Below are 27464 nucleotides of genomic sequence, written 5' to 3'. Positions count from 1 at the left end.
TTTAATGTACCATGAGTATACTGGAAATTTGGAAGATACCTAACATTTGTACTAGGGGTGTATTCGTACTAAAGGGCTTTTACTTAGAATACAATACTTATTTGACGTATAATATATATATATATAAATCTGCATTACCCAAATAGGGTCTAACAAATGTAAATGATTAAATTACATTTTTAATTGTATTAAAGTTTTACTGAATTAATTTAATTTGTGCCAATTTAATCACAAAAAAAACCCCACGGGAATCAGTGCTGCAGGAAATATAATAATAAATCCAGCTACTTACCATATACAGTGTTAATAATCTGGTGGTCAGAACATATCATTTGTAATACTGACTAAACTGGGAAAGGCAGCACAGCAAGGAAAGCTATATTAGATATGGTGATATTCTTACCGTACAGGGATTGACTGTGAGTGCACTCTTGATGAATTGAAACTGCAGGATGGAGGCCTGCTTTAACTGTGCAGACTGCTCTGTGCACACCTCCATGCTGCCAATCACCCACAAGTGATACCCTTCTGCTCCCCAGCTCTGAAAAGCAGATGCAAGCAGGAACTGATACCACAGTAACTTTTTTTTGTGTATATTCATAAAAGCATGTAATGAAGTAATATATATATATGCAAGGGCATTCAACAGCCATTTGCATTTACTCAGGCTTTTCCATTCCTGCTCCTTTATTTCTCCCAAGTACATCATCAAAATGTAGGTTATATAACCGGCTAATCTGTTTCCTGTTTACTAAACAACACTGAATAGCTTCAACGCTCACACACAGATTAGAAAGGATAAAATAAGCAAAACAGGGTGACTAAAGCAGCAGGGACTGAGAGTTAAATAACGCAGGTGTTTATGAAAAAGTATTTTATTTGGTGTATATCGGGCCACTAAAAAGCGCTGAGAGGTTTTACCATAGAGCTGATCTTTAACGGCTCCTTCTTACTGCCATCCGATCGATACCTGAGGAGAGAAAAAGAGTTATAAAAGGGAAAAACATTGCAACACATTACCGCGTTATCTGTGTAAAGCTGCTTTAAAACATATCCTGTATGCTGCACCACAACACTTTAATCTATAATGTCATATTTGCCGTTTATCTTTTGGAATTGTGCATGCGTGTGCGAGACTAACGTGAAGTCCTCTCCGAGCGTGCACACCAGGTGAGCTCCAAACACACTCCACATAGACAGACCTCCACACGCCCAGGTCACCATGATGACGCTGCAGTCCGGAGACCAATGGATTAGTTTAACTGGACCTGTTTTATTATGGATATCTGCAAAAAAGAAAATGAGAGCAGGACAATAAGAGAAGCATTGTGCGCTGGTTATGCTACTTCCCAGATAAAATACACTATGCTTAAAAAAAAAAAAAAGGAAAATTTTCCTTTTACATTACAACAGAAAGTACCTGATAAACCCAAAAGAAAGTGCAAGGTGTTCAACTCCTATTATACACTAGAGGGCAGCACTGTACACCATAAAAAAAAACCTATAAACCAATAAAACTACCCTGCCAGGTTTACGGCTCTGGGCTATCAGTAAATGAGTCAGATATAAGCTCAGCAAGACGCCAAAAAAACCCCCCAGCAAACCGATCATATCAGAATACAGGTTGCCACTCGCCTTGTAGCTACTTATGACTCTAGCCTATCCATTCTCTGACTTCAATTGCAGAATACTCGCTTTGGTATGAATGCAGTATGAACAGTCACATGCGAATTTAATTCAGTTCAAACCTGCAATTGCTTTGTGGTGTGGCGGTAGTACAGAGTGACATTGTGCACTAAAATATATTGTGTTCAAATTGTTTTTCTGAGAAACTGCCCTTAGAAACTGGTGGAACAATGAAAAAACTTGTCCAGGGTTTGTTTCTAAACCTCAAGTGACATTACATTACTTGCTGATTTAATCCTCCAGGACTGTAGCAAAAGTTAACATACTATAAAATTGTTTAAAGTGATTGTATTTAAGTTGAATTATACTGAAAAAGGGATAATGCTGGAAATTAGCTGGTATTCTGTTTATTACAAAATAACACACTCACTTGTATTGGATGTGTGTACGATTTGGATTAATCACTGAAAAGATGCTTTGAAAAATTTATAGTGATTTTGCATCCAAAGTTCCATATTTTGCTTGAGGAGGTTGAGCAGCAGCAGGAGGAGGAAACAAATTCCTGACAAGCTGATGGCATGGAAACAATGGATTTTGGATTGTGCTTGTGGAAATTTATGTTCATCAGCCACAAGGGTATTAGTAAAGTCAGGTACGGATGTAGGGGGAGGAGGCCTGGGGGGCAGTCAGCACTCCAGTTCATTCCAAATGTGTTCAGTAGGGTTGAGATCAGAGCTTTAAATCAGGCCACTCAATATCTTCCTCTGCAAACAATGTAAGGCAGATCTTCATGAAGCTCACTTGTTGGACAGGGACACTGCCATGCTGGAACAGGTTTGGTTTTCAAGTTCAAGCAAACGCAAAATTTTATTCTACCGCATCCAAAGACGTCTTATACAATTGTGTGCCTCCAGATTTGTGGTAACAGTTTGAAAAACCACCACATATGGCAGGGAAGGTCAGGTGTCCGAATACTTTTGCTAATTTAGTATAGTATAAGCATCTTGGACACTTTACTACCTTTATAATTCAATATATGTACTTTTTACTCCACTATATTTTAATAAACAATTACCGTTACCAATTACCAACATTCCAATACCCACATCTGCTGCCTGCGAGCGACTTTCCAAAGCTGCTGGCTTCTAAAAAGGGCTAAAATATACTATTAAAAACTTTGCTTGTGTTGAATAAAAATATTAGCCCTCTCTCAGACTGAGGGGTGCATTAAATCACAGTCAGCTCTGAACATGCTTTTCACTATGTGCTTTTTCCCATGTCGAACATTATTTACTTTACTTTAATTTTTTAATTGAATTCTAATGGTTTTCTACTTTGAGACATTATACCGTCATTTGATTTGTTAATTGAACGTCTCTTTTTGAAAGATCTCTTTACTACTGTTCTTTTTCTTCTGACCGACTTGTTCGATCTTCGTTTCATTCTGGCATTATGAAGAGGTTGTTGTGTTGGTTAAAGCAATGTTGATGTCAAACACAATTTGATTTGTATTTTAGAACATTTTTGGCTTTTCGCTAATTTGGTGTTGAGGACTGGTGCGCCTTTGAGCCTACATTCAATACGAGTCAAATACTCGAGTAATGTTCAAATCAGATACTCAAGTCATATTGAAATTGGTGAATGTGTAATAGAGTAAGTTTGGCAGTAAGGTGTCTATACTTCTATATCTGTAAAGAAATGAAAAAGACAAAGAACAAGAGAATCTAGCACACAATATGCACCTGCAGGAAGTGTGTGTGTGTATATAGTCAAATTACCTACCTGGGTAGTGTTTGGGGCTTAACTCCAATTTGTGAGACAGCTGCATAGATCCTGTAGTGTTGTCGATCATATAGACCAACACGGAGCCACTAAAAACACACACAACAATAATTTACTTCATGTCTCAGGAATGTCTGTGTCCTTTTTTTTTTTTTTTATGTGACACAATCTCCATGTTAACACCACACTTCGATTTCATACTCTCATCTAATCCACCGAGGAACTTTTACAAGCTTTCCACTGCAATGCCCTTGCTGTCAACAAACCTTTAAAACAAAATATGTTTCGCGTTCATACACTTCAGCCTTGAACTGTTACTGCTCTTCCTTGATTGTGACATTTGGCAGGTGCGAGCTTCATCTGCTGTTCAGCGTATGAAAATATTAAGCATTTATACAACCAAACGCCAATCAAAACAAGTTGAAAACAGAGCGTGCGCTCGACTCCGATCGGTGGATTGCTGTGAGGTGACCAGTTAAGTTTTTCTCCGCTTGTAAATAAAAAGGAACGACTGGTTTCGCGGTAGAGACGAAAGTAAATTTGACTTTGAAATGTAGCGAAAGTTAAAGTCCCCCCAAATGGATACATGAAAAAGTACAGCAAATAATTATAATTACTTCCTTACAGTCCACCAAGATGTTTACTCAACATTCATGGATAGAAAGCATCTGCATCTGAAGCTCATCATCAGTGAGGGTCATCTTTTTGGGTCTCGAGCAGTGCCACGAGCAGGCTACTGACCTTTTTAACGGGAAATTGTTTGCCAAATATGGTGATCTGGGGCATTTCTTTCTGCAAGTGTGTTGTCTAGATTGATTTGCATCTTCATTGTAACTGCTCTAATAAAGTAAGCAGCAAGCAGAGAACACAAACAGTAACATTGTTCCAAACAATCGTACCTCGCACAGCCGAAAGCCATCAGTCTGTATTTGTTGTTCACGGCGACACACGTGCCGTCGGTCACATCCGCTGCCCACACGCCCTGCAACTGCTGCACACAGAAAACACTGAATAATTAGTATTAGTGCAAGTACATATTTAATTACACACACTAACTCTTACACATCTGCAACTAAGTACAGGTACCGCAATTACTGTCTGTGTTAATGCACATAGAAAAAAAAGAAAGAAAGAAAAGAAAGAAAGAAAGAAAGAAAGAAAGAAAGAAAGAAAGAAAGAAAGAACAAGAACGAAAAAGAAAGATTGGGAAGAAAAAAGGAAAAGAACAAATGAACAAGAAAAAAAGAAGGGAAAAATGAGGAAAAAATAAGGAAAATAAAGAACAAATGAACAAGAAAGAAAGAATGAAAAGAAAATAAGAAACAACCAGACGGATAAAAAAAATAAGAAAAATAAATAAATAAATAAAGAACGACAAAAAAAGAGAAAGAAAGAAAGAGAAAGACCAAGAAAGAGAGAGAAAAATGAAGCTCCCTTGCGAGCTTATAAAATTATTTCGAAGACTACAAAGTGCCATTTTTGAAGTAAAATTAGCTGAATAAATGTTAAACGCTACACAAAGCCAGTTTTCATGTAGATTAAATAGGTTGGAGTGGAAGATCGTGAGTGGCCTTTACCACTACCTGTTTTAGTGTCACGCTGGTAACTGGACCTCACATCATATTAATATAAAAGAATTTGAAATTTTGTTATCTAATGAATGTATCCAGGCTGAACATCCCTCATATAGAACACAAGCATAGAGAAGATGATGATCAGGAATGTCTCTGTTCTCGGTCATGTTTACATCGCTGACTCCCTCTGTCTCATCCACGTTAGCCCCATACTTCTTATTGCCTTCTGCCCCTGCTCGTTACGAGCTCCGTAAACTAGCCTACGTCTGTGGTGTGTGAAAGTCAGGAAATGATACGCCAGTGGTAGATTGAAAAAGTCACGCAGTGAGAAGAAATAGGTTGATGGGCTGAATGAGAATTCTTTAATGAAAAGAAATAAATATATCAATATGCCATGTCAGGAAATAGATTAAAACTAAAGTAAGTACTCATGTTTATTGCCAGCTATTTTAACAATGGCTGCATGTTGAGATACTTTCAGAGGACAGTAAATCTATACTGCTATACAAGCTACACACACACAGGGGTGTAGTGGTACACAAACTGTACGGGTCTGTACCACTACCACTGTACTTACGACTGCATCTTGAATGCTACTGTGCTACTCGTTGAACGCTACCATTCACATCACAACCACGTGAGCCATTTCTACGAGGAGTTTAAACCCTTCTGCATGGACATCTACTAGACTTTGATTTTGCAATCCATGACCTGAGTGCATGTGCAAGCTCTCATTCCTGCTTGACAGCACAGCATTTATAACATGGACTTGCATGCTATAAATCTCGATTTGCATCTGTGACTGCGAACTTGCTTCTTATTTCCGCTTTTACTTCCCCTCTCCTTTGTTTGTGTGGTTACAGAAAGCATGTGAAGCACGAACATAGTGAAATCTGCACAAAATTTCAGGCAGGCTACGGTCGACACCGTCAGGGAAGTGTTTACCGGCAAATCCACAAAAGCTGAATGAGGAAATGCCAACAAAAAAGATTCCATAGTTTCTAATGAGTAAAATAAATAAATAGATAAACAAACAAAAACAGTGATTGAGGCGCAAGTCAGTACAAATAAGAAGCTGCTCCTTCAATTTTTCACCCTCTTGCAAAATCCCTGGTCAACTTAAAACCGATCGATGAGGAAAAGAGTGAGGAGACATTCGATATGAAAAGTGAAAACTTCTCAATACTGCTTGTCTATTCGCCTAAAGATGAGCCGATATGGTTAATTTAATGTGTAACACAGATAAGAAGCAGCTTCACAGAAATACAGCTGGAGATTGAGATCTATAATGAGCAAGCCAGACTCGAAGAAACCAACTCAACAACCTCAAAAATGAAGCCATTCTTTCTCTGGGTGAAACTGGATAGTAAGAATATAAATCATCATTCTTCAACAAGTATACACTGCAATCATCTTTCATCTGCTCCCGTTCAGGGTCGCCATAGCGAATCATCCGTATCCATATCACTCTCTCCTCTACGTATGCCTCTTTCGAACCTACATTCCTTCCTTCCATAAACCTTGGTCTTCGTCTTTTCCTCCATCCTCAGCTTTTCTCTCAAAATCTCTTCTTTAACTCTGCCACCTTCTGTCTTTTTGTCAATGCCACTGTCTCTAATCCATACAACATAGCCGGTCTCACCACTGTCAGATAGCCTTCGGTCACAAATCACTCCTGCCACTCTTTTCCAAACACTTCACCCTGCACTCTTTTCTTCACTCATCTAACACACTCTCCATTACACTGCACAGTTGACCTCATGTACTTAAACTCAAAGTATACACTGCAATATATATTACAGTAATGTGTTCCATACAAGCCTGTGTGGGCAGTGCTATGATCTGGGGTTACTGCAGTGGGTCAGGTCTCGGTTCAGCAACGTTATGTGCCCAAAGAATGAGGTCAGCTGACTACTTGAATATACTGAATGACCAGGTTATTCCATCAATGAATTTTCTTTACTGATTGCACAGGCATATTCCAAGATGGCAAAGCTAGGATTCATCAGGCTCGAATTGTGAGAGTGGTTCAGGAAGCATGAGACTTTTCCCACATGGATTGGCCCCCCCCCCACAGAGTCCAGACCTCAACCCCATTGAGAATCATTAAGATACGCTGGAGAAGACTTTTCGCAGCAGTCTGACTAAGCTTATCGAAACAATGCCACAGCCAAAGCTGGAGGTGCTCCAACGTAATATTGGAGTGTGTGTGGTTTTGGACGTTCAGTGTGTATTTTACAAAGGCCTGTTTGTGAAGGGGCCATGTGTAAGAAGTCAGAAGGCACTTAAGTAAATCTATGATTTGCTTTAATTGAATTGCATAGCATCATATTTCTTCCATTGCATCGTATCGACACAACCCTAAAATTGTAAACATAACCCTTTAATTCTAAAGTTCAGGGTTAGTCCATGTTAACTGATCCATCAAATGCCGTCCCATTGAGGGACATTTTCTGGGGATGTTTCCAGACTCTCACCTCGGTGGGGAACCGGTTAGCGATCGGCGTGATGAAGCCGAGCCTTCCGTCATCGAGTACGACAGCGAAACCGTCCAACGTCATACAGTACTCCATTTCTTGGATGTGGATGCCATTTAGATCCAAACACGGCCCACCTAAAACACACAAACACATAGCACCCTTTGCGTGAACAAATTGTGTACATTTGTAAAGGGGTGAAGGATTATTAAACGGATCGCACGTGGCTTTTAATACTAATCAGCTGTAAGAGTTGAGTGGGGGATGAATAAAAGCTAACCGCGTGAAGACTGCAGGTCCAGAGAGAAAGGAATGGTGCTGAGGTTCACAGCTCTTTGGCCGTTACACACTCCATCCCAGTGTAGCATGTGCAGATAACCATCAGCCGTACATACCAACAAATCTTCCTGCAGAGACTGGAGACTGAGAGGGAGATAGAAAGAAAGACCGAACATGATTGTTACACTAATCTTACAATGTTGCAGTAAACAAGTGTATCACAGAGCGAGACGGCTACAGGAACACACCTACAATCCTACAGCTCATGTGACCTGAACTAAAAACTAGTGCTAGCTGTTAACTATAAGCTTCAAGGGTATGAAGTCACTGTCCTTGTTGGAAAACATGATTTGTGTGGCTGAATGAGCTTTAAGTCAGTGGACAGCAGCATGGCCTCCACAGACAAGCAACTCGGGATATTACATTCGTTTTTATTTGCCTGATCTTTCAGAAAGGCATTCTGAGGGGCATTGAGCAAATCAGACCCTTTATTAGTTATACCAGGGACACACATAACCAATGCACCCACGTGGATTAACATCTCTACATGTGGATTCTTTCAGTGAAAGGTTTATAAAGAGGACATCAATCTGTGTGTGTGTGTGTGTGTGTGTGTGTGTATGTATATATATATATATATATATATATATATACCTGGTAATTGGAGCCTCCAGGTCAACTGGTTTCTTCATTTCCACACTGAGAGCTGGAGCACACTGTTCTTCTTTGTACCCAGGAGTAACCTTCACACGCACACTACCCCTATACACACACACACACACACACACACACACACACACACACACACACACACACACACACACACACACACACACACACACACACACACACACACACATGAAGTAATGAAACTTGAAACAAAACGAAACAAAAAAAATCAATGTATCTTTGTATCATCTTTTTCTGTCCATTGCTTCTGCAGCTTTCACAAAGTCAAATTTAAGACAGTTTAAGATCTTGTAAGTAAGTCACAAGGACTCGTATGGAGGAAATCCTGCTTGTAAATAAATATGTAAATATGTGGAAGGAGTCTCCAATCTGAGCAGCTGATTTTTCAGGTCATCTGAACTAGGACAAGATGCGTTTACTGTGTGTTGTCAGCATCAGACTGAGAAGTTCCTGTGTTACTGGATAAAGCATTAACTTTGAAATCAGTGAAGAAAAGTTATTACAGAGAATGTGTGAGAGAGAGAGAGAGAGAGAGAGAGAGAGAGAGAGAGAGAGAGAGATAGTAAATGGATACACAAACAAGTCTGGACGTGAAACTGAAATATCAGCACTTCTTTTGATGTTTGAAAGAAAACTTCTGAAGGAGAAAGCAGATCTCTGAGTCTGGGTAAGAGGAGTGTGTGGACACTGCAAAACTGGAGATCAGCAAGTGTGTGTGAGTGAATAAAGCAGAAAAGAAGAGAAGAAAAGAAAGAAAACCACAAAAGAAAGATAAGGATGTTTTTAGTTCAGAGCCAGAGAAGTGTGTGTGTGGGGCTTCAGTTATGTATCAGATTAAACTACAGTGCGGTTATGACAGTCATATCTAAACAAATAACAATATTCTTTTTTCATCTAAACTGCAATAATCAGCATGTACATTGTGCTACAAGTTCAAGATGCTTTTCTGCTCAGCATGATTGTAGCAAGTGGTTGCTCGAGTTAACAGACTTACTGTCAACCTAAACAAGCGAAGACAAGTCACGTTTATTTCTATAGCGCTTTTCACAACAGACATTTGTCTCAAAGCAGCTTTACAGAATTTAACAGTTATGGTGAATGATGTGCATTTATCCCTGATGAGCAGCCATGGTGACTGTGGCAAGGAAAAACCCCCTTAGATGTTATAAGGAGGAAATCTTGAGAGGAACCAGACTCAAAAGGGGAACCCATCCTCATTTGGGTAACATCAAAAGTGTGATTATAGTTTATAAACAATACACAACACTGGAGAGTGAGAACTAAAAGTCAGTCCAACCAATCTGGCAATTCTCTGACCCCGCTCGCCATTAACACCACACTAGTTTTAACAATTGTGAGAATCGGAAGTAGACTAAAGCCATGCCCACACTAATATCACCACCACTCGTTTGAAAATGCATATTTTTTTCTCTGTTTTTCCGTCCACATTGAGAGGGATATTTTAGTCAATGAAAATGTACCATTTAAAAAAGCTGTTTTTCACATCAGAGTGTGGACTGTGAAAACGGAGGCCTTCAAAAAGAGATGACGCTTTTTTGGTGCGTCACGTGACTGTGCATGTAGACATTGCTGCAAAGCGTCAAAAAGCCGGAAGGTAAATAAACGGCAGGGGGAACTGACGCATATTTAAGTGTCTTACGTTTTGCTCACGTGCAGTACAGGGACGCAAATGCCTTTAGACGTTTCGATGTGTATGAGCAACTTCTGGGAAAAGACTTGAAAACGACCTTGTGGACGTTTTCGACTTGAATTCAGATTAGTGCAGACGTAGCCTGAATCGGCGCGTCCGCATCAAGAACCACGCCACAGTTACAATACAGTTTAACTTTATGTAGACTTTTAAATGATGGCCTGATTGGATTATTGTATAAATATATTCACAAAAGCACTGGGACACCTGTTCCAGCATGACCATGTCTCTGTGCACAAAGTCAGCTCCATGAGAATATAGTGGGTTTGATTGGAAGATCTTGACTGGAGCTCTGACCTTAACTCTATTGATCACCTTCGGGATGAATTGGAACAATGATTGCCCCCCAGGCTTCATCACCTCAACTACATCAGTCCATGACTTTTTGGCCAAAAAAGCGATATACTCCACAAAGCACAATCCAAAATTTGTCTTCCCAGAAGAGTGGAGGTTATTTTAACAGCAAATAGGAAGTAAATATGGAATAGGATGTTCAAAAAGAACATGATTTTATGGTCAGGGGTTGATGTTCTATAGTCTAAATTCACTAACTGCTTCATACAGTAAATGACTGCTTTCATTCATTGCGTCTACATTTGCTTTTATTTTTCTAGTTCCCATGCAATCGAATTTGTTTTCTCCCACTGCAGGCTGCAAGGATTTATGGAACATTGGAGACAAAATTACTATTCACATTTTTCCAAAGCATCGTTGAATGATGAACAAACACACACACACACACACACACACACACACACACACACACACACACACACACACACACACACACACACGTAAATGACATTTATGTTACAAAACAGCAAGCTTCTTATGTGTTTGGGAATGCAGAGTGCTTGAGAGCTATAAAACATCTCCACCCAGTGTGTGTACACGCTACTAAAATTAAGTGCAGTGAATCTGTATTTATGCATGCACATAATAAGTGTGTTTGGGCTACAACGCTTTTAAAAACGTGGAAGAAATGCACGAGCAAAAGAGATCACTCACTTCGGATAGATGGGCTCGTACAGATATTTCTCATCTCCACCGCCGATGATGTCGAACAGCAGCACGTATCCATTAGCAGCCTGGAAAAAAAGCTAATTATTGATGAGGGACTGAATAAATAACATGCTGGTGTGGATTACACACACACACACACACACACACACGCGCTAAAGAATTAAGAGCAGACTCTGATACATACTGACGCACACGTCCTAACCAAACGATACAGCACAATGGAGCACAAATCACTGTTCCCGTGGGACAGAACCTCAGGCTGGTGCACACAAACACACACACCTAATGTCTAATGAATAGGGCTGAGTGATAAGACAAAAAAATGTAATCTAGATCATCGGAGGAAAGACCACAAATATGTTTCTTTTTAATGACATTTTGTGTCATGTTCTATAGAAGTTGTATGGAACCATCACGTTTGGGTCAGGGTCATTGTATTTATTGTGAAGGTGCTCAAGGATTGTGCTCTTTGTATGTTTTGTGCTTTTTGTGCTTTCTGCTGTTAAAGAGGTGAAGAAGTGGTTTGAGGTACGAGAAGCTCACGTATGCTTTAGCCGACAATCCATCAGTGATCTTTTGCAGAGGACTTACAGCTTTATTTACTGACTCAATGTCATTGAGGCCTTGCCAAATCCAGATCCCAGGAAATGAGCTATGGCTCTCTTGCTCCAAAACCCTCTCAATTATTTTTTGCATTGAACCCCACCTGGTAAGATATTACATTCCTTCTCTTTTTTCAGCTTTGATCATGTTACTTCAGTGGTCACGCAGACCTGGTGATCCTCCTCAAGCTCCCAAAAGGCCAATGCATTTTTAAATCCTTGACCATTTGTTTCTCTAAAATGTGATCATCTGGAGAGTAACATGTCTGAAGGCAAACAGTTTGGAATTTCCATTCTGCATCAATATAATGCACTGTACGAAGCTCACGTATGGCTGAAGAACTACAGCGAACTACAGCGCGGGTCACTCGTTGCCGAAATAAAAATCCTTCCGAACAGCTATTCTACTTTTTCACGTTTTAGCAGTGGTGTTCAGCAATTCTCATCACGGATCAATGGTGTGAAGTATTTTTATGGATCCTTGCTTTAAGAAGGGGGTGTATAGGATGTCCTTCGCGATATGAAACACTGCGCATCTCAAATTTCTAGTCATCGGGGTGACTTTGTTGTATGAAATAGTATTGGAAAATGACACCGCTGGACCTGGATGTAGGATTGTTTACATCTTGAAATTTTGTCCATCCCTACAGATTTATTTCGCTGCTAACGGCTGCGACTGACTTTCGGCATATTTACAAAATTACAGAAGTTTGTTGGATATCCGACCTCTTGAATGCAAACCATTTCCAACCTAGTGAAGAAACATTAGTTCCCTTTTTCAGTACAAGATGTGAAGTCTACACTTGATATGAAGACTGTCTCCTCCATGCTGTCAGACTAGCGCTAGACTACTTCTAGCCGATGTCATGGTCCATCTATAGAACGTGTTCGCATCTCAGTCACATCTGCTATCATTGGCGTAATAACAACATGTCTGGTTGTAATGTTTTCTTACATTTTTGCTGGAGCGTGCAGATTTTGAAGTGTGCTTGTGGAGATTTGGGCTCACTCAACCACATAGGTATTAGAATACAAGTGCAAGAAATTATACCACTGACAAGGACAAATTGAAACCAAAAAGATATTAAAACACATTGCCTGCTTCCCCGGTTTTCCAACCCCATCATAGAACATCTTAATACAACCAGGAAAGACTGAAGTCTAGCAAAAGAAACCAATGTATATCATCTAATCTGCTGCTTGTCCTACATCTCATGACAGTTCCACACACGCCGAGTAAAGCCCTTTCTGCAGTTGTATACATGTCTGAGCTCCCAAACATCCCTGATTAGTTACTGTAGCATGGATTGATGGGCAAGAAAGTAAAGCTCACCCACATGGCGAGGTTCTTGATTCTGCGTTAAGTATTAAACGCAGTTTAAAAGCAATGCCCATTTGGAAAAGCCGGGGAAGAAAAACATGTATTGGATTCAATGAGCAACATTATACTATCAGAGAGAGACGCGAGTGTGATTTTAACCTAAGATGATTTCAGGACACTATCTGATAAGAGGATGTGATTTTCTTTCTTTTATTTGAAGACCGTTTCGGACAGAATCAGTGTGTGTTCTTAAAAACATCATTTGAATAATTGTGCGTCATCTTTTAGATGCTCCATGTTGTCTGTAAATATAACTGGTTCACTGGGTTTTAAATCCCAGAGATGTTTCAGTAACCATCACATCACCCAATCACCCGCAGTGTAAAACAAGTGCCATCTGGATAAGGCTATAGATGGGCAAATTCTGCAGTAGTTTCACAAAAGCATAAAGAACAGCACTTTGAAACGAAGTCTAAAAGAGGGGGGAAAACAAAAAACAACAAACATCGGGGGGTGTGTTAGTTCTGTTCTTCCAGAAAAAAAGGATTCTACTGTAATAATGGGGAAATAATGGAGGACTGAATTAGTCAGCCACTCATCAGCAATCATGCTGTCAAGCAGAACTGTCAGTCCTTTCAGGCAGTATAATGACCATTCAGACACACACAAATACATGAACACGGAGCAAAAAATAGGCTGTGATGGAATTCAATAAACTTCTGACATTCACATAGGCCAGGGCTGTAACAGGCATGGCTACAAAGAGCTGCATTCAACACACACACACACACACACACACACACAGCTTTCCTTATTAGCCCAAATTGTCTAAATGTTGTAGATTTTTTTCATGCCCAAGCGCTGCTCCACTAGCAGTTTTAGGTTTTAATGTGGAAAATATGACCTTAAGCTCCCCCCCATTAAGGAGAGAAGCAGCTGAGATACAGCACGCACACACGCACACAATATGACTTAAAAAGCAATTGAAGATGCAGCTCAAAATAAGCATGACCCTGTAAACCAGAGCCTGGACGTGATCCAAATTCATACTTCGTGTCCGTGTCCACGTGTGTGTGGTTAGTGTTAGTCAACAACAACTTGAAAAGCCTCCCGTATCATTCAAATCTCATGTATTGGATCGTTTTCTTGCTTATTTTTTGCTGACCTGAAAAATTATCCGACCCGTGAGTTTTGTGATCCGTTGTACTAGTCGATAGAAATGCTGCACTAATTTACTGAAGCCTGACACCAACATTTGATACTATGTGACGCAAGCCGAGTGTACAACAAGAAATAACAGCTATCAGAATGTATGTCAGGAATTCCACTGGCAGGTGTCTTCCTACATTACCTACATAAACTAGGAATAGGCTGTAGAGAAGCTGCTTCATTTAAAACCACCTGGCAACCCAACAAGTGTCTGAACACACATGCTTTTGTTAAAGCAGAGAGAACTACATGATATCGTTATACAATGCAGATTAGGGATAGAGTGTAGGGGTGTACAATACACACACACACACACACACACACACACACACACACTAATGTTGTAAATGCTGGGTTGACGATGTGCTAATTGACATTGTTGGGCATATCGCAAAACCCAAACAAAAAACACACCTACATACAGTAGCCAACATACACCGATAGTAGATTAGACTCTTGCGTATTTAGAGCTCGTTCTTTTACTGCTTTTTTATTCACAAAATTCAAGATACAGGGGTAGAAAATGTGTACATATACATAATTTTTTTTTTTTAACCGATATCACGCAAATCAAGTGCAATTTTGGTTTTCCAAAACTCAGCTATTGAAATAAATAAACTAGAATATGCATTTATATCATATTTATATTGAATTATAAAATGCTAAAACACTGATTGCAATGTCTTATTATTCTATTTGACTGATTAAATGTATGAATTTGACTCGAAAAGATGAAGCACACTTTTAGTAAGAAATTAAGGCTTTATAAAAGGTGTAAAAACAAACAAACGAGCAAAAAAAAGAAAAACCTCAGTAAAAAATTAAATAAAATAAATGTTAACTTGTTGGAACAGTGCTGAAGAAAACAATAACAGAATATAAATAACATGCAGGTCTCAGCTGTCCACAATAGTTTTTAAGGTAATCTGATCCATATTAAATCCCCCCAAAAATATAGTTAGATTTTTTTGTCAATATCGCACACCCCTAATGCAGGTTACTCATTTGGTTATCTGTATTTATTTTTAAATCTGGAAATTGGTTCAAGCAGACAGGTTATGATATCACTGATAACTACTCTTTACAGATGTGTTGAGCTGAAATGCAACTTAACTCGTCTAAACCATGGTGTTGGTAAGCGACAAGAGCACAAGGAGTCCATGGCTTAAGTGGGCAAAAACTTATTCAAAGTGCAGACAGAAAATGAATTAGAATTTGGCGTCAACTGAACAAACATGAACCAAACCCAGCTCGTTTTAATAAGCTGGTGGGGGTAATGTAATGGTGTGGGGAATGCTTATTTACCACACATTGGGCCTCTTTATGCCAACTAAATATTGTTTGACAACCACAGCTAATTTAAAATTTGCTTCTGATCGCGTGCATCACTTCGGAAACAGAGAGGCAGCCTTTAAAACTATAAAATATCCAACAATATCCTGACACATTTTAGTTCCGAAACCAAGGTCATAACTTCATGAGCCATGTGTCTTGTGTTGATTCAGACAAGACAACGACCAAAACAAATAGGTGCCGTCTCCATGGCAACGGCATGGAGGAAAAACACAAAGCGGGGACAGTTATTACCCATGGTGGAATGCAGACAGACACTCCAGATGGATGCTGTGACAGTGGAATGCCAAGAGGGAAAAAAAGCCTCCTCTCACTCACTCCTACTCATCCATGTACATACAAAGAGGTACATAGAAATCATAGAACTGTTTGTAAAGTTAGATAGATTGTGTGTGTGTGTGTGCGCGCGCATGTGTGTGTGTGTGTCTGTGCAATATAGGCCTAGAAATGGGTAAAAATGGAAAATGGAGACAAACCCTAAGAAAGAAAATGAAATAAAAATTGAAAGCAATTTACAACAGAAGTGTAAATGTATACTTTCTGCAAGTATCCGGTTGCCAGACACAGGAAGTAGCAGTGTATTTAAGAAAAAGAGAGAGATAGAATGCTGTCTTATGGCATTAAGCCATGTTGAGCGTTTTAGAATGTACTAAGTGGGAGGTCATTTTGAGCCTCGAACCTGCCATGTCTTTATTCATTGTGCACAGGCCATGCTGAAAATGGTTTGGCAAAATGACTTTCAAAGGGTCTAAGCACCTCAGGTGGGGCCCATTTTCAGGTTTTAGGGTCCTTAAAGAGCATGCTTTGGAGCGGTGTTTCCTGCAGGTGGTGCCTGCACAAGGTCTGAGAAAAGATTTGGCAACTCTCAGGTGGACCTCTTTGTTGATGCAAGGACAAATTGTCCACTGTGGTTCTTCCTGGCCTTGGCAGACAACCGGGGGGTGTGAACTGGTGCGTTACTATCCATGGCCTCAGTATCTACTGTATTCCTATCCACCTTGCCAATGCTCCACATAACAACCAGGCAACAAAAGTCCTACTAGTTGCAACCCTGTTTGAATTTTATTATAGCTTCCCTTCTCCATAATGATAGCTATTTGTCATTCAGAACCCATGCCATGCTGGCAAGAAATCTGTGAGAGGGTTCCAAAGAAAAATGCCTTAATGGTCATGGTATTTATTTTAAAGTATGTGTGGGAAAATCTCAGCAGTCGCATATGATTGCACAACGGCATCCCTCGATCGATTTGCAGCCTGAACAAGAAGCAAGCAGAAATTTAAAAGGACAAGACTATCAAAAAAGAAATAAATGCAGAAACACTAAATCGATGGCTAAGAAAAGCAAGTGAACATTTGCATTGTTGGACAAATGCATTTAAACCGATTATACACTCCATCTTAATTTACAAGAGTAATTTCAACTCAGCGCGCTTGCATCGCATTTCTAATCAACATCTAAACACATGACCCAATTCATTTACATTCCTTAATGTTGTCTGAAGTTAAATAGAGCCAATACTAGTTTTAAGTTGTTTTAGTAAATATAAATTTAAAACAAGAGGTCGACAGATTCATCGGTTTTTAGCTGATTAATCTGGAATGATGGCTGATTGCTGGAACTATCGGCAAAAATCCATACAGATAGTTTTTCCGGGTAGCGTTATACAGCATTAGAGGGCCTCTAGAGGCGAATCACTGACACCATGAGAGGTTCATTTGAAGTGTTTTTTTTTTTTTTATCCAGTAAAAATAATTGGTTCATTAATTGGTTATTGGCAAGTACCATCCAAGACAGCTATCGGTAAAATCCATCAGTCGACTGCAAATATAAACAAGCAAATATACCTAGGACTGGAAAACAAAACCTGGATTGTCTGGATTATTGGATTTCAAATCACAGAAAAGAATTACAGCTATCATCTGCCACTTCCAGTTTTCTCCTTAATCCCTTCACATTCCAGATCTTCTCATTACACAAGAGCAATCAATTGAGTTTACTATAAGATGGGTGAATCCAGACAATCTGCATTTATCCAAAATGCTGCTAATGTCAAGGACTTCACAGATGCCCTCTATTAGCAAATATCACTATGACTGATATAAGACAGAGACCGAAAGCCATTTGGTTTACTTGGCCTCCTGGACATGGATTGCTGTGGCATCTCGCAACAAGCCTGATATACAATTTCCCCTCGTGGTTAAACGTAGGGAAAAAATGAAGATGCAAGCCAGACTCGAGTATCTTTTACATGTGGCTTGAGGACAGAGCACCTCCGCTTGGTGTATCCCAAAGACATGGTGGGGTGTGTGTGTGTGTGTGTGTGTGTGTGTGTGTGTGTGTGTGTGTGTGTGTGTGTCAAACAAAATTCTAATATACTCGCTTGCATCTTTTTTTAACCTGGTCAATAAGGTTGCCAGGTTTTGGGTAGCACCCTGGAGCTCTCAAAAGCTGAGGAATCTAAATCATGGCTCAGCTACCAGATGCGTCATTATAACCTCAGAACCAAAAAAACAAGCAGAAAATTTAATCTCTCAGCAAACATCTGGGGCATAAACAACCATGTTTATCACTACCACACCCTGTGTTCATCCGCTCCAACATTTCCATCAGCTGTATTCTGCATGTTCATAGACACATGCACGAACACCTCAAAATCATTCACCCTTCACAAGTCCACCGTGGAGTGGTGTTAAAACATGTTTTTGCTAAAACTGAGCGACAAAGTGTAGGGTTCACTTCCACAAGTCTATACAAGTTCCTGGGCATGCAGAAGGCACCAGATGTGATGTAATGTGTACATTAAAAAATATTTGGCCACATGAACTGTACTTTATTGGCATTCTGACCTACAACTAATGTAAATAATCTCTGGAAACCCCAACTGATTATGCACTAATTTATACTGAACCATGCAGAGTTTGAGCGAACAGCACAGCTAGGCAACAAAAGTCCCACTAGTTGCTCTATGATGACTAGCAGCACTTTGATTTTGCTTTTGGTGAGAATATGTTGGTAAAACTCAGTTTTTAAAAGATGCTTTAGTTCCTCATGTTTATTACTCAAGTGTAAATGAGTAAATGAGAACGTATGCAACCACGGTTAAATGAAGCCCAGATAACCGGCAGCGAATTCTCATTCAGATGCCGTGTCAAGCTGGATAAGATGAAATCTATATGCAAATATAAATAAAAATCTAAGAACGACTGAATGTTTCGAAACTGCTGCAGGAGTAAAAGTTGATTCCTGAGGCTTAGGAAAAAACCTGCTCTTCAGAAGTTTAATGAGAAAAGAAAAGAGAAAAAAAAAAAAAAAGTACAAACTTAAGGGAAGGAAACAACAGAAGCAGGTTTGAAATCCGCTTTCATACTGATAAAAGATTCACGCAGAGTTTGGATTTGTCCTCAAGCATTACACGCATGCAAACTGCTGAGCAATGCATGAGCGCAGAGCAAGCGTAGTGTTTCTCAGCAGTGTGAGCTGCATGAGCTTCCCCCAGGAAGTGGAAGTGTTCAGTTAGAACGTGGTTGAGGAGATCATCATCTTTCCTTCTCACCATCCCCATCAGTCTTTCTCCCAGACTTTGCTTTTTTCCTTCTTGCGGTCTCTCTCTTTCCCCAGATCTTTTTTTGCCTGCATTTCTCACCTCTCATCATCCTATTTTCATTTTTTCTTGTCTCACTCCCTTGTCTTGCTTACGGTCTCTGTTTTCCCCATCTCACACATTTAAGGTACATTTCAGAGCAAAGAAATGGCTGTGTGAGGAAACGTTACACCTACGATCCCGAATTAGAAGAGAAACACTTCGGTTAGTTGTGGCCGTGATATGGATCTTAGTCGTGGTCGTGATATGGATTGCACTGTTCTCCTGCTCCAGTGTACTGATGAATCGAATAGATTTTAAAGCTGTATCCCAAAGCTATGTATTGGTAAAGAGAGCCAGAATGTTTTGGACTGGAGCGTAACTGGATCAATACCGGACTACCGAGAAGCTTTGGGACAAACGATACTGTATCGATACTTTATCTCCGTATACGTTGATGCGAATGGTCAATTAGAAGCTGCTGCTTGTCATTTTCCGTACCTGAAAGATGGCCGATGTTTGTAAGTTTGATATCCATGCACGGTGTGCGTTAGTCTGCTGGCAATCAGTCGTGATGGCAATGTTGAAATGTTTAAAAGTGTGGGCTCATATTTCTAAACTAATCAACACCACTGTCAGATGCAGAATATGCAGTAGTGTAATAGTGAACAAAGGAGGCAACACTAGTAATATGAAATGTTTACAAACAAAACGCACCGTAAAGCAATGCGCTGTATTTACTATGTCTCTGTCGTCCCCCGGCTCAAAATCCGAATTTTCAAGCCTCAAGCGATGGTAACATTCTTTATAAAATAACTATTCAGTTAGTACTAGTAATCTTTAAAAAAAAAAAAACGTGAATCTAAATATGAATATTTCCACAGGAAAGGCTAAGCCAGAAAGGGTTACACCGTCAGTGAGGAATAAGACAGACACTGTTCCAGCCACCCAGGAGCGAAGTGTGGAACCATAGCGAAGTGTGGAAATGGGACCCCTAAACTTACGTAGCGTGAAGTTGTTTCAGGTATAGTAGGCGATAAATAAGTTATTATTTAATTGCTACAGAAGCCAGAATTCTCTATTGCACTCTTGTTGTGCTTTTATGAACATGCTGTTCAAATATGCTGTGGTATGCTGAGGAAATCTCTCTCTCTCTCGCTCTCGCTCTCGCTCTCTCTCTCTCTCTCTCTCTCTCTCTCTCTCTCTCTCTCTCCTCTCTCTCCTCTCTCTCTGAATAGCCTTTTTATTTTAAAAAAAGTGCTTTATGAGCCTTTTGTTGTTTGCTTAGAGGCATTTGTAAAAGCCATAAGACGAACACAGGACTCAAAATCTTGTGCAGGTCTGAGTGACAAATATTTTGTAAAAAAAAAAAATATATAAATAAAGACGTTCCAATGATTACACTAAATGTAATTATTAGGATTTATATGTGCATCCTATTCCACATTCTCTCCCAGTTTACTTGTACAACTGGGAGACTGTAATTGTAGTGATACAATGAAATTTGTTTGGTAGCTCTCAAAGACCAGCAGCAATAAGAAAGAAAATGTAAGAGTAACAAAAGATGAACAAAAGATATTCGCATTAAAGTATTAAATGTGTATGTGTGGGGTGTTACATAAATGCACATATATGTAAAATAAAACAAATTCTGCATCACAACAGGTGATCCAAGGCTGTTCCTTTACATTAGTTCTGCTTCAATCATCTGGCTGACTACTTTCCCCTGAAACCTGCTGTAAGGGTTCTTTCAGCAGAAGCTGTCACTTTTCTTCTCATACATTATTCAGCACTTGGATAGTTTGCTTTTTCGACATGCCGCCTTGGTTTTTGTTCGAGCTGAATAATAGTTTGCTGCTAAAGGCTCCTTTAAGCGAATACATTCCACAGCGGTGACGTTAATGTCTGATCTTAATATGCAGAGTCATAACGAAGAAAAAAAGCGCTTAATCATCACTAATTCAGGAAAGTGCCTTTTTTTGCAATGATAAAAATTGCTTTTTACCCCTAAATAGTTATTTTTTCGAGTATTGTTGCAAAGGGGAGGAAGATTTCTGGGAAATTTCTGCAAACTTTCTATGGGAAATTCTTCCAGGGAATTTGGGAAATCTTTCAAGTTGAAAACTTAACAGGAATTTAAGGGGAATTAATTAAACTTTTGCGGAAATTTTTTTATCTGTATTATATACGATCGAAAATAATGTTGGTTCATGAGCAAAACAAAGATTTTAAAAACAAAAGGAGTTTTTGAAGGATTTAAATGCAAGTATAGTTTTGTTGCATAATATCTTACAGAACAAGGACGTTTTATGTGAAAACACAGTGGACAGTTCTGTTTGGGTTTTTTTTACATTATTTTGTGTGCAAGATTTAAGAGATGATCAGCGTTATGTTATGGAGCAATGCGTAGTACATGGAGGGGGCGTGGCCTCAGTTGCCCTGCAGTAAGAGTGCTGTGTGCATGTGATTGAAAAAGTGCAGGGTAGAAAATTCAACTGAAATTAAATCTGGTTGTTTTATCCAAAATGACCCTGCAAGATTAGTTTTCTCAACTACATTTAAGATCTCTGCAATTTTGTAAATTCCCAGTTTATTTCCCTTAATTCAAATATTCCAATAGAAAGTTTTCAGTCTAAAATTCCTGAAACCCTTTTTTTTTTTTGTCTAAGATGTTAACACAGGAATTTATATCTTTGGAGTTCCTAAAGGGTAATATTTTCATGCTTGGGGTGTATAATATACAAGTAAAGCACTATATTTTTGTAGTCTTCAATTATGAGAAAAAAAAATTGGGAATACAGGCATCATAAATGTTCATGCATCCTCTAAAAACAGCCTCAATTATTATGAGACCAGGCTGTTTTTCTAGACTTCACCAGGCCAGTGTTCAGCCTCGGATTTCTGGCAGAAGTGAAACCAGACATGGTTGTCTGCTGTTGTAGCCCATCTGCCTTCTAGATGCTTTTCTGCCTACAACTGTACAGAGTCTTTTCCATTCTCTGCTTATTTCTCTCTTTTTTTTTTTTTCCATCTACAGAACTACTGCTCAGTATGTTTCTCCTTGAAAGCATTCTAGAGACTTGTGTGGCACAGCGAACATCACTGAGCACATTTTCCCTCCATTCTGAAACAATGAATATAATCCGAACCCGATTGCCCTTATCGGCCCTGCTGACACACAATTGGCTAATTAGATGAACGAATGAACGAACAAGTCCTTATCAAGTACTTACTGAGTGACTTTAGTATTAGACGGTTGTATCGGTTATTCATTCTGCGCGCACACAGAGGCTTTGAAATACTTATGTCACGAAAATAATTTTGAAAACAAAGAATAGCCTTGTTCGCTGATGCAGGTTTTGAGTTTTGAGTCAGCCCATCTGTCCAGCGTCTCCAGCAAACTTAACAGAGCAATAAAAATTCCTGACATCATCGGGTTCCCTGGCACCAAAAGCAACAGGTTTCTGGAAAGGAAGGGGAGCTGTGTGTCGAGAGCTGACTGTTTTGTGGTTTGTAAGTGGGGAGTAGGTGGAGGTTTGGATATTTAGCTAAAGGGCCGACTGCTTGTTGAATGCAGCATCGCGGTTGCATTACTTGATTGGACAAAAGGCTACTTTATTTGAATGTGAAACTTTTTACAATTGTGAATATTCCAAATATTTTTCGGTCACGCAACATACACTGGGAATTCTTTTTTTAAGCTGAAATGCTGACTGTCTTTATCTACATGGAGTTTAGAAGCCAAATGTCAACATTACTCAAAAAACGATCAAACTGATCAAACCAAAGCATCGGTAAAGTAGTAATAATATTGTGAAGTACATCAAATACTTCCAGTATCTATATTAAAACCGACTCCACCGTTTACACACGTCACATCAAGCCAATAAACACCTTGTATTCTACTTGTTTCATTATACAAGCATGCCGGAACGTCTACACAGAACGCAACAATAACAGGAAGTGTGTTCATCCTGAGACTGCTGTTCAAGGAGCCACAGTATTCACCGTATTCTATTTCTTGCTACATACACACGCCCACACACAGGTTATTGGTTCAGGGTGGAAAAAGTCATGATGTTTTACCAGGGGTCAAAGTTGAACCGGTCACAATGTACTGTTATGAAACAGGACTGGTGTTATATCATAAGGATTACTTCATGTATTGATTTCATCCAATAAATGCTAATGTTTTGAAAATAAATCCTCATAAAGGGTTTAACATTTGCGGTGTCTTTAAAAAATTTTTTAATGAATGCTTCCGCTTTTTTTGCAATTACAGCATTTAGCAGACATCCTTAATAAAAAAACGCCCTGCAATCGTTTATACAGCTGAGCAGTAAAGGGTTAAGGGCCGTGCTCAAGGGCCCAAAAGCTGCAGCTCAGTTGTGCCGGGATTTAAACTCATGGCAATCCAACATCTTAACACTGAGCTCCCACTTCCTCTCAGATTTCTTGAAAGCCAAGGATGGTCTCCTCAACCCCGAGTCATACTCAGCAAGTTCTATCCAATCAACATGAATGCTGGCAAAGATTGACAGCTCGATCAAATTATGAAACACTCCGTGCCACACACTGACCAGGCATAACATTATGACCGGTGGCTGAATAACACTGCTTATCTCCATCACGGCACCCGTTAGTGGGTGGGATATATCAGGCAGCAAGTGAATATTTTGTCCTCAAAGTTGATGTGTTAGAAGCAGAACAAAGGGCAAGCGTAAGGATTTGAGCGAGTTTGTGATGTCTAGACGACTGGGGCAGAGCATCTTCAAAACTGCAGCTCGTGTGATGTTTCTGGTCTGCAGTGGTCAGCATCTATCAAAAGTGGTCCAAGAAAGGAACTGTGGTGAAACGGCGTCATGGGCAGCCAAGGATTATTGGTGCACGTGGGAGTGAAGGCTGGTCCGTGTGGTTCTGCTCCAACAGACAACCTACTGTAGCTCAATCTGCTGAAGAATTTTATCCTCGACAGGTCAGGACTGAATTGACAGCAAAGGGGGGACCAATACAATATTAGGCAAGTGGCCATAATTCTATGCCTGATTGGTGGCTATAAAGTAATGTCTGCTCAGTGTAGACACAAACATCTGCTGCAGATCAAACAACTTGCATCTACATGGTTTTGTTTGAGGAACATCACTCATCTCAGTTACTCATCTAGCAATCATTGAGCAGTTCACATCAATCCACACGTTTGTAACAGATACTTAAGCCTGCACTTCTTTCTCCCACTTTATGAGTCAACCTAACATTTTCTTGCATTTAGTCTCGCATGCAGTTACCCATGATAAAACTACAGGACGAAAAAAAGGTATCACTCAATGAAAAATGCATGTTGCGATACAATACTGTAAACAAATTACACAATATGAATGATGCATATCATAAACCAAGGCATGAAGTTAAGAAATTATTTGCAGAGATCGTGTCTGCAGTATAGCAAGAAAACCCTCGTGGCCTGCTGTCTGTATTTAGAACTAGACTTGATCTCCACTTCCTGTCTTTAAGAAAAAAGAGAGAAAAACCTCTTTCTGTTTCTTTACAACACACACACGCAGTGATGTGTGTGTCCACGTGAGACTAAACGTGAGGTGGTGGGGTAAAAGCAGAGGATGTGGTGATTATTAAACAGTGTGTGTTAGTGGTTTCAAGTTTTGCCTCAGCCATGGTTTTCGTGTTGCATAAATATTATTTGAAGACGGGGGATGTCTAAAAATAACTGGCTTCGCTTATTGGTTTATTTTCCACCCGCAAATCGCTAGACGGTACAAGAAAGGAAACGGCTGAAAAAGAGTCGGGTCCAAGGGTTGCATGTGCACCAGTGCATTTGAAACCCGACAGGCTGAAAGTGGAGTAGAGCACAGGGTACTAAATAATGAGTCATGAACGGAGACTAACGCTTGTATGTTTAAAGAGGTAATATTCTGGGTAGGAACCACAATGGCTGGAAAAAGGCAGGTGTCCCAGGACTGGTGCATATAGGGCAAGTCATGCTTAGTGTATCCTAAGCTAAGGACTCATGCCTGGGGGGAGGAAAGCCCGGTCCATTTTCATATAAAGCACAAATTTGATCTTTTAACTTATTCGACTTTTTTAAGCGAATCAATAGACAGACATTTCGGAAAACATGATTCAGTGGCTGAAAGTGGAGATGTGCAATACTGCTAGAGATACAGAAACCTTGCGTGTCAGCAGATTCTGTGGCAATCGGATACGTCTTCAAACCACAAAGATTTCTAATATAAAAGATGCTTTAATAATTATAATATTAATAATAATAATAATAATAATGTTAGTGTGACCTGTTATATTATTTTGCTATGCTGCTTTAAAAGAAACTGTTATTTCAGCCCAAATAATAACATTCCTTATAATAAATAATAGTAATAATAATAATAAAAATAATAATAATACAACCAACAGTTTAAAAATATAAGCTGCTATGATCTCGCTGTTGATGTCTAATGGAAAAGAACGAATCTGTATCTCGAAACAAGAGAAGGCTCATGTTTTTAAGCCACCGCTCACATTTGCGCACACACGTGACTGGTGGATCACATGCTGCTGAAAGCTGAAGCACAGAGCAGTGTTGCCCTGATGAGAACGAAACCAATCTCTCTTTACTTTCTATTGACCCTCTCTCTATTTCATGTCCATCACTCCCTGTACTTACAGCGCTTTATTTCTTCAAAAATAAATAAATAAAAAGGTGTTATTTTGTGTTACAGCACATTCTGAATCATGGATCCTTTTTTAACCACACAACACTTGCAAAATCCCCATGGACATGTTAATGTTACCATAGCAACTAGGAGCTTGCAAAGTGGAACATCAACCCTCCATTCACACCCTAATTCATAAGTGGGGTCTTGGGGTGGGTATATAATGTATATGTATAACAAAGGCAAAATTCACTCTAAATATTCTTAATAAACAGGAAAATCCAGGACTTACATCATCCTGAACGAAAACCTTTTAAAATGAAGACTACGAACCATATTTGGATGCGATTTTACTTGTTCACGTACTACAGTGTGCGAATGTTAGGCAACTACACAAATGCTACGTGTACATTCCAATCACAACCTCTCATGGTATAATAATCTAATAAAAATATTCACAATATCAACCAAAAAAATTATGCACAAGCTAATCGTGATGATTAGAAAAAGAAAAGGACCATCCTTGTATACACAGACACAGCAGCCTGCAAAAGCATTCAAACCCTCTGAAATTGTCCAGATTTATCAGGTTAAAATACACCAAATAGGAAAAAAGGCTGTCGACACTTGTAACAGCAAACCGCCACGGTTCAAGAAAAAGACGTTTATAGACATTGAGGTGTACTTAAAGAGATCTGTGCTCATTCAGCCACAAGGATGTTAATAAAGTCAGGTACTGGTGTAGGGGGAAATCAGCAACTGGGGTGCGGTCAGCATTGTAATTCATCACAAAGGTTTTCAGTAGTGTTGAGGTCAGAGCTCTATAGCAGGCCATTTACGAGCTTCCACTCCAACCAATGTAAAGTACATCTTCACAGAACTGGTCTTGTGCAGAGGGGTATTGTATTGCTGGAAAGAAGTTTGGGGCTCCTGGCTCAAGTGAAGGGAAAAATTTATGCTACAGCAGCCAAGGGCATCCTATACATTTGTGTGCCTCCTTGTGTGGCTGGAAAAGGACAGGTGTCCAAATACTTTTGTCCATAAAGCGCCATTGCTTTAAATGTAAACGTCAACGTTCCGAAGATAATTTTTACTGGGCTGTAATGATTCTTTTCGAGTAAATTGATTACAAAAATTCATCCATTAAACTAAACACGGAGCACTGTTTCTCACGGACCATTATTACTGACGCGCTAAACTCTGTGCTGAACAGGTAACACTGAAGATGCTGCAGAATGAAAAATGGAGGAATGTTGGGGAAAACCACAAGGGGAAGATTCAGGTCAAAGAAAATTTGGGGACCATTTCAAACTAAAACAAAGAACACCATACAATGCGAGTATCGTTTTTAAAGTAATTTGAAATTGATTATTTTAATAAATAAATACAAGAGTGAAAATAATTGAGTTTTATTAAACTAATAGTTCCCCATAATATACTCACGCTGAATGCAAGTGTATTTGTATTTTAATGTAATATGGCAATTAAATGCACTAAATGGGTTTCGATTTCACTGATATTCTTGTGTGCGATTTCAGTAATAAATATGAACATTTTCTTAAAAACAGAAA

The 27464-nt window shown here is 39.4% G+C and overlaps 1 protein-coding gene across 1 annotated transcript in view; it reads right to left on the bottom strand.

Moving 5' to 3' along the window:
- ric1 (RIC1 homolog, RAB6A GEF complex partner 1) overlaps positions 1-27464 on the bottom strand; it is a 49401-nt gene that overhangs the window by 9194 nt on the left and 12743 nt on the right. Inside the window, exons 3-11 of the mRNA XM_083563942.1 lie at positions 11148-11227; positions 8393-8500; positions 7740-7882; positions 7460-7596; positions 4308-4399; positions 3409-3497; positions 1142-1286; positions 922-970; positions 404-541 (exon numbers count right to left, since the gene is read on the bottom strand). Of these exons, the coding sequence (XP_083420068.1) occupies positions 404-541; positions 922-970; positions 1142-1286; positions 3409-3497; positions 4308-4399; positions 7460-7596; positions 7740-7882; positions 8393-8500; positions 11148-11227 (981 nt within the window). The remainder of the gene's footprint in view (positions 1-403; positions 542-921; positions 971-1141; positions 1287-3408; positions 3498-4307; positions 4400-7459; positions 7597-7739; positions 7883-8392; positions 8501-11147; positions 11228-27464) is intronic.

Source organism: Silurus aristotelis, assembly GCF_946808225.1.
Source record: "Silurus aristotelis genome assembly, chromosome: 16".
Lineage (NCBI taxonomy): Eukaryota > Metazoa > Chordata > Actinopteri > Siluriformes > Siluridae > Silurus > Silurus aristotelis.
Note: the sequence above shows the minus strand (reverse complement) of the source record. Positions and strands in the feature narration are given on the sequence as shown.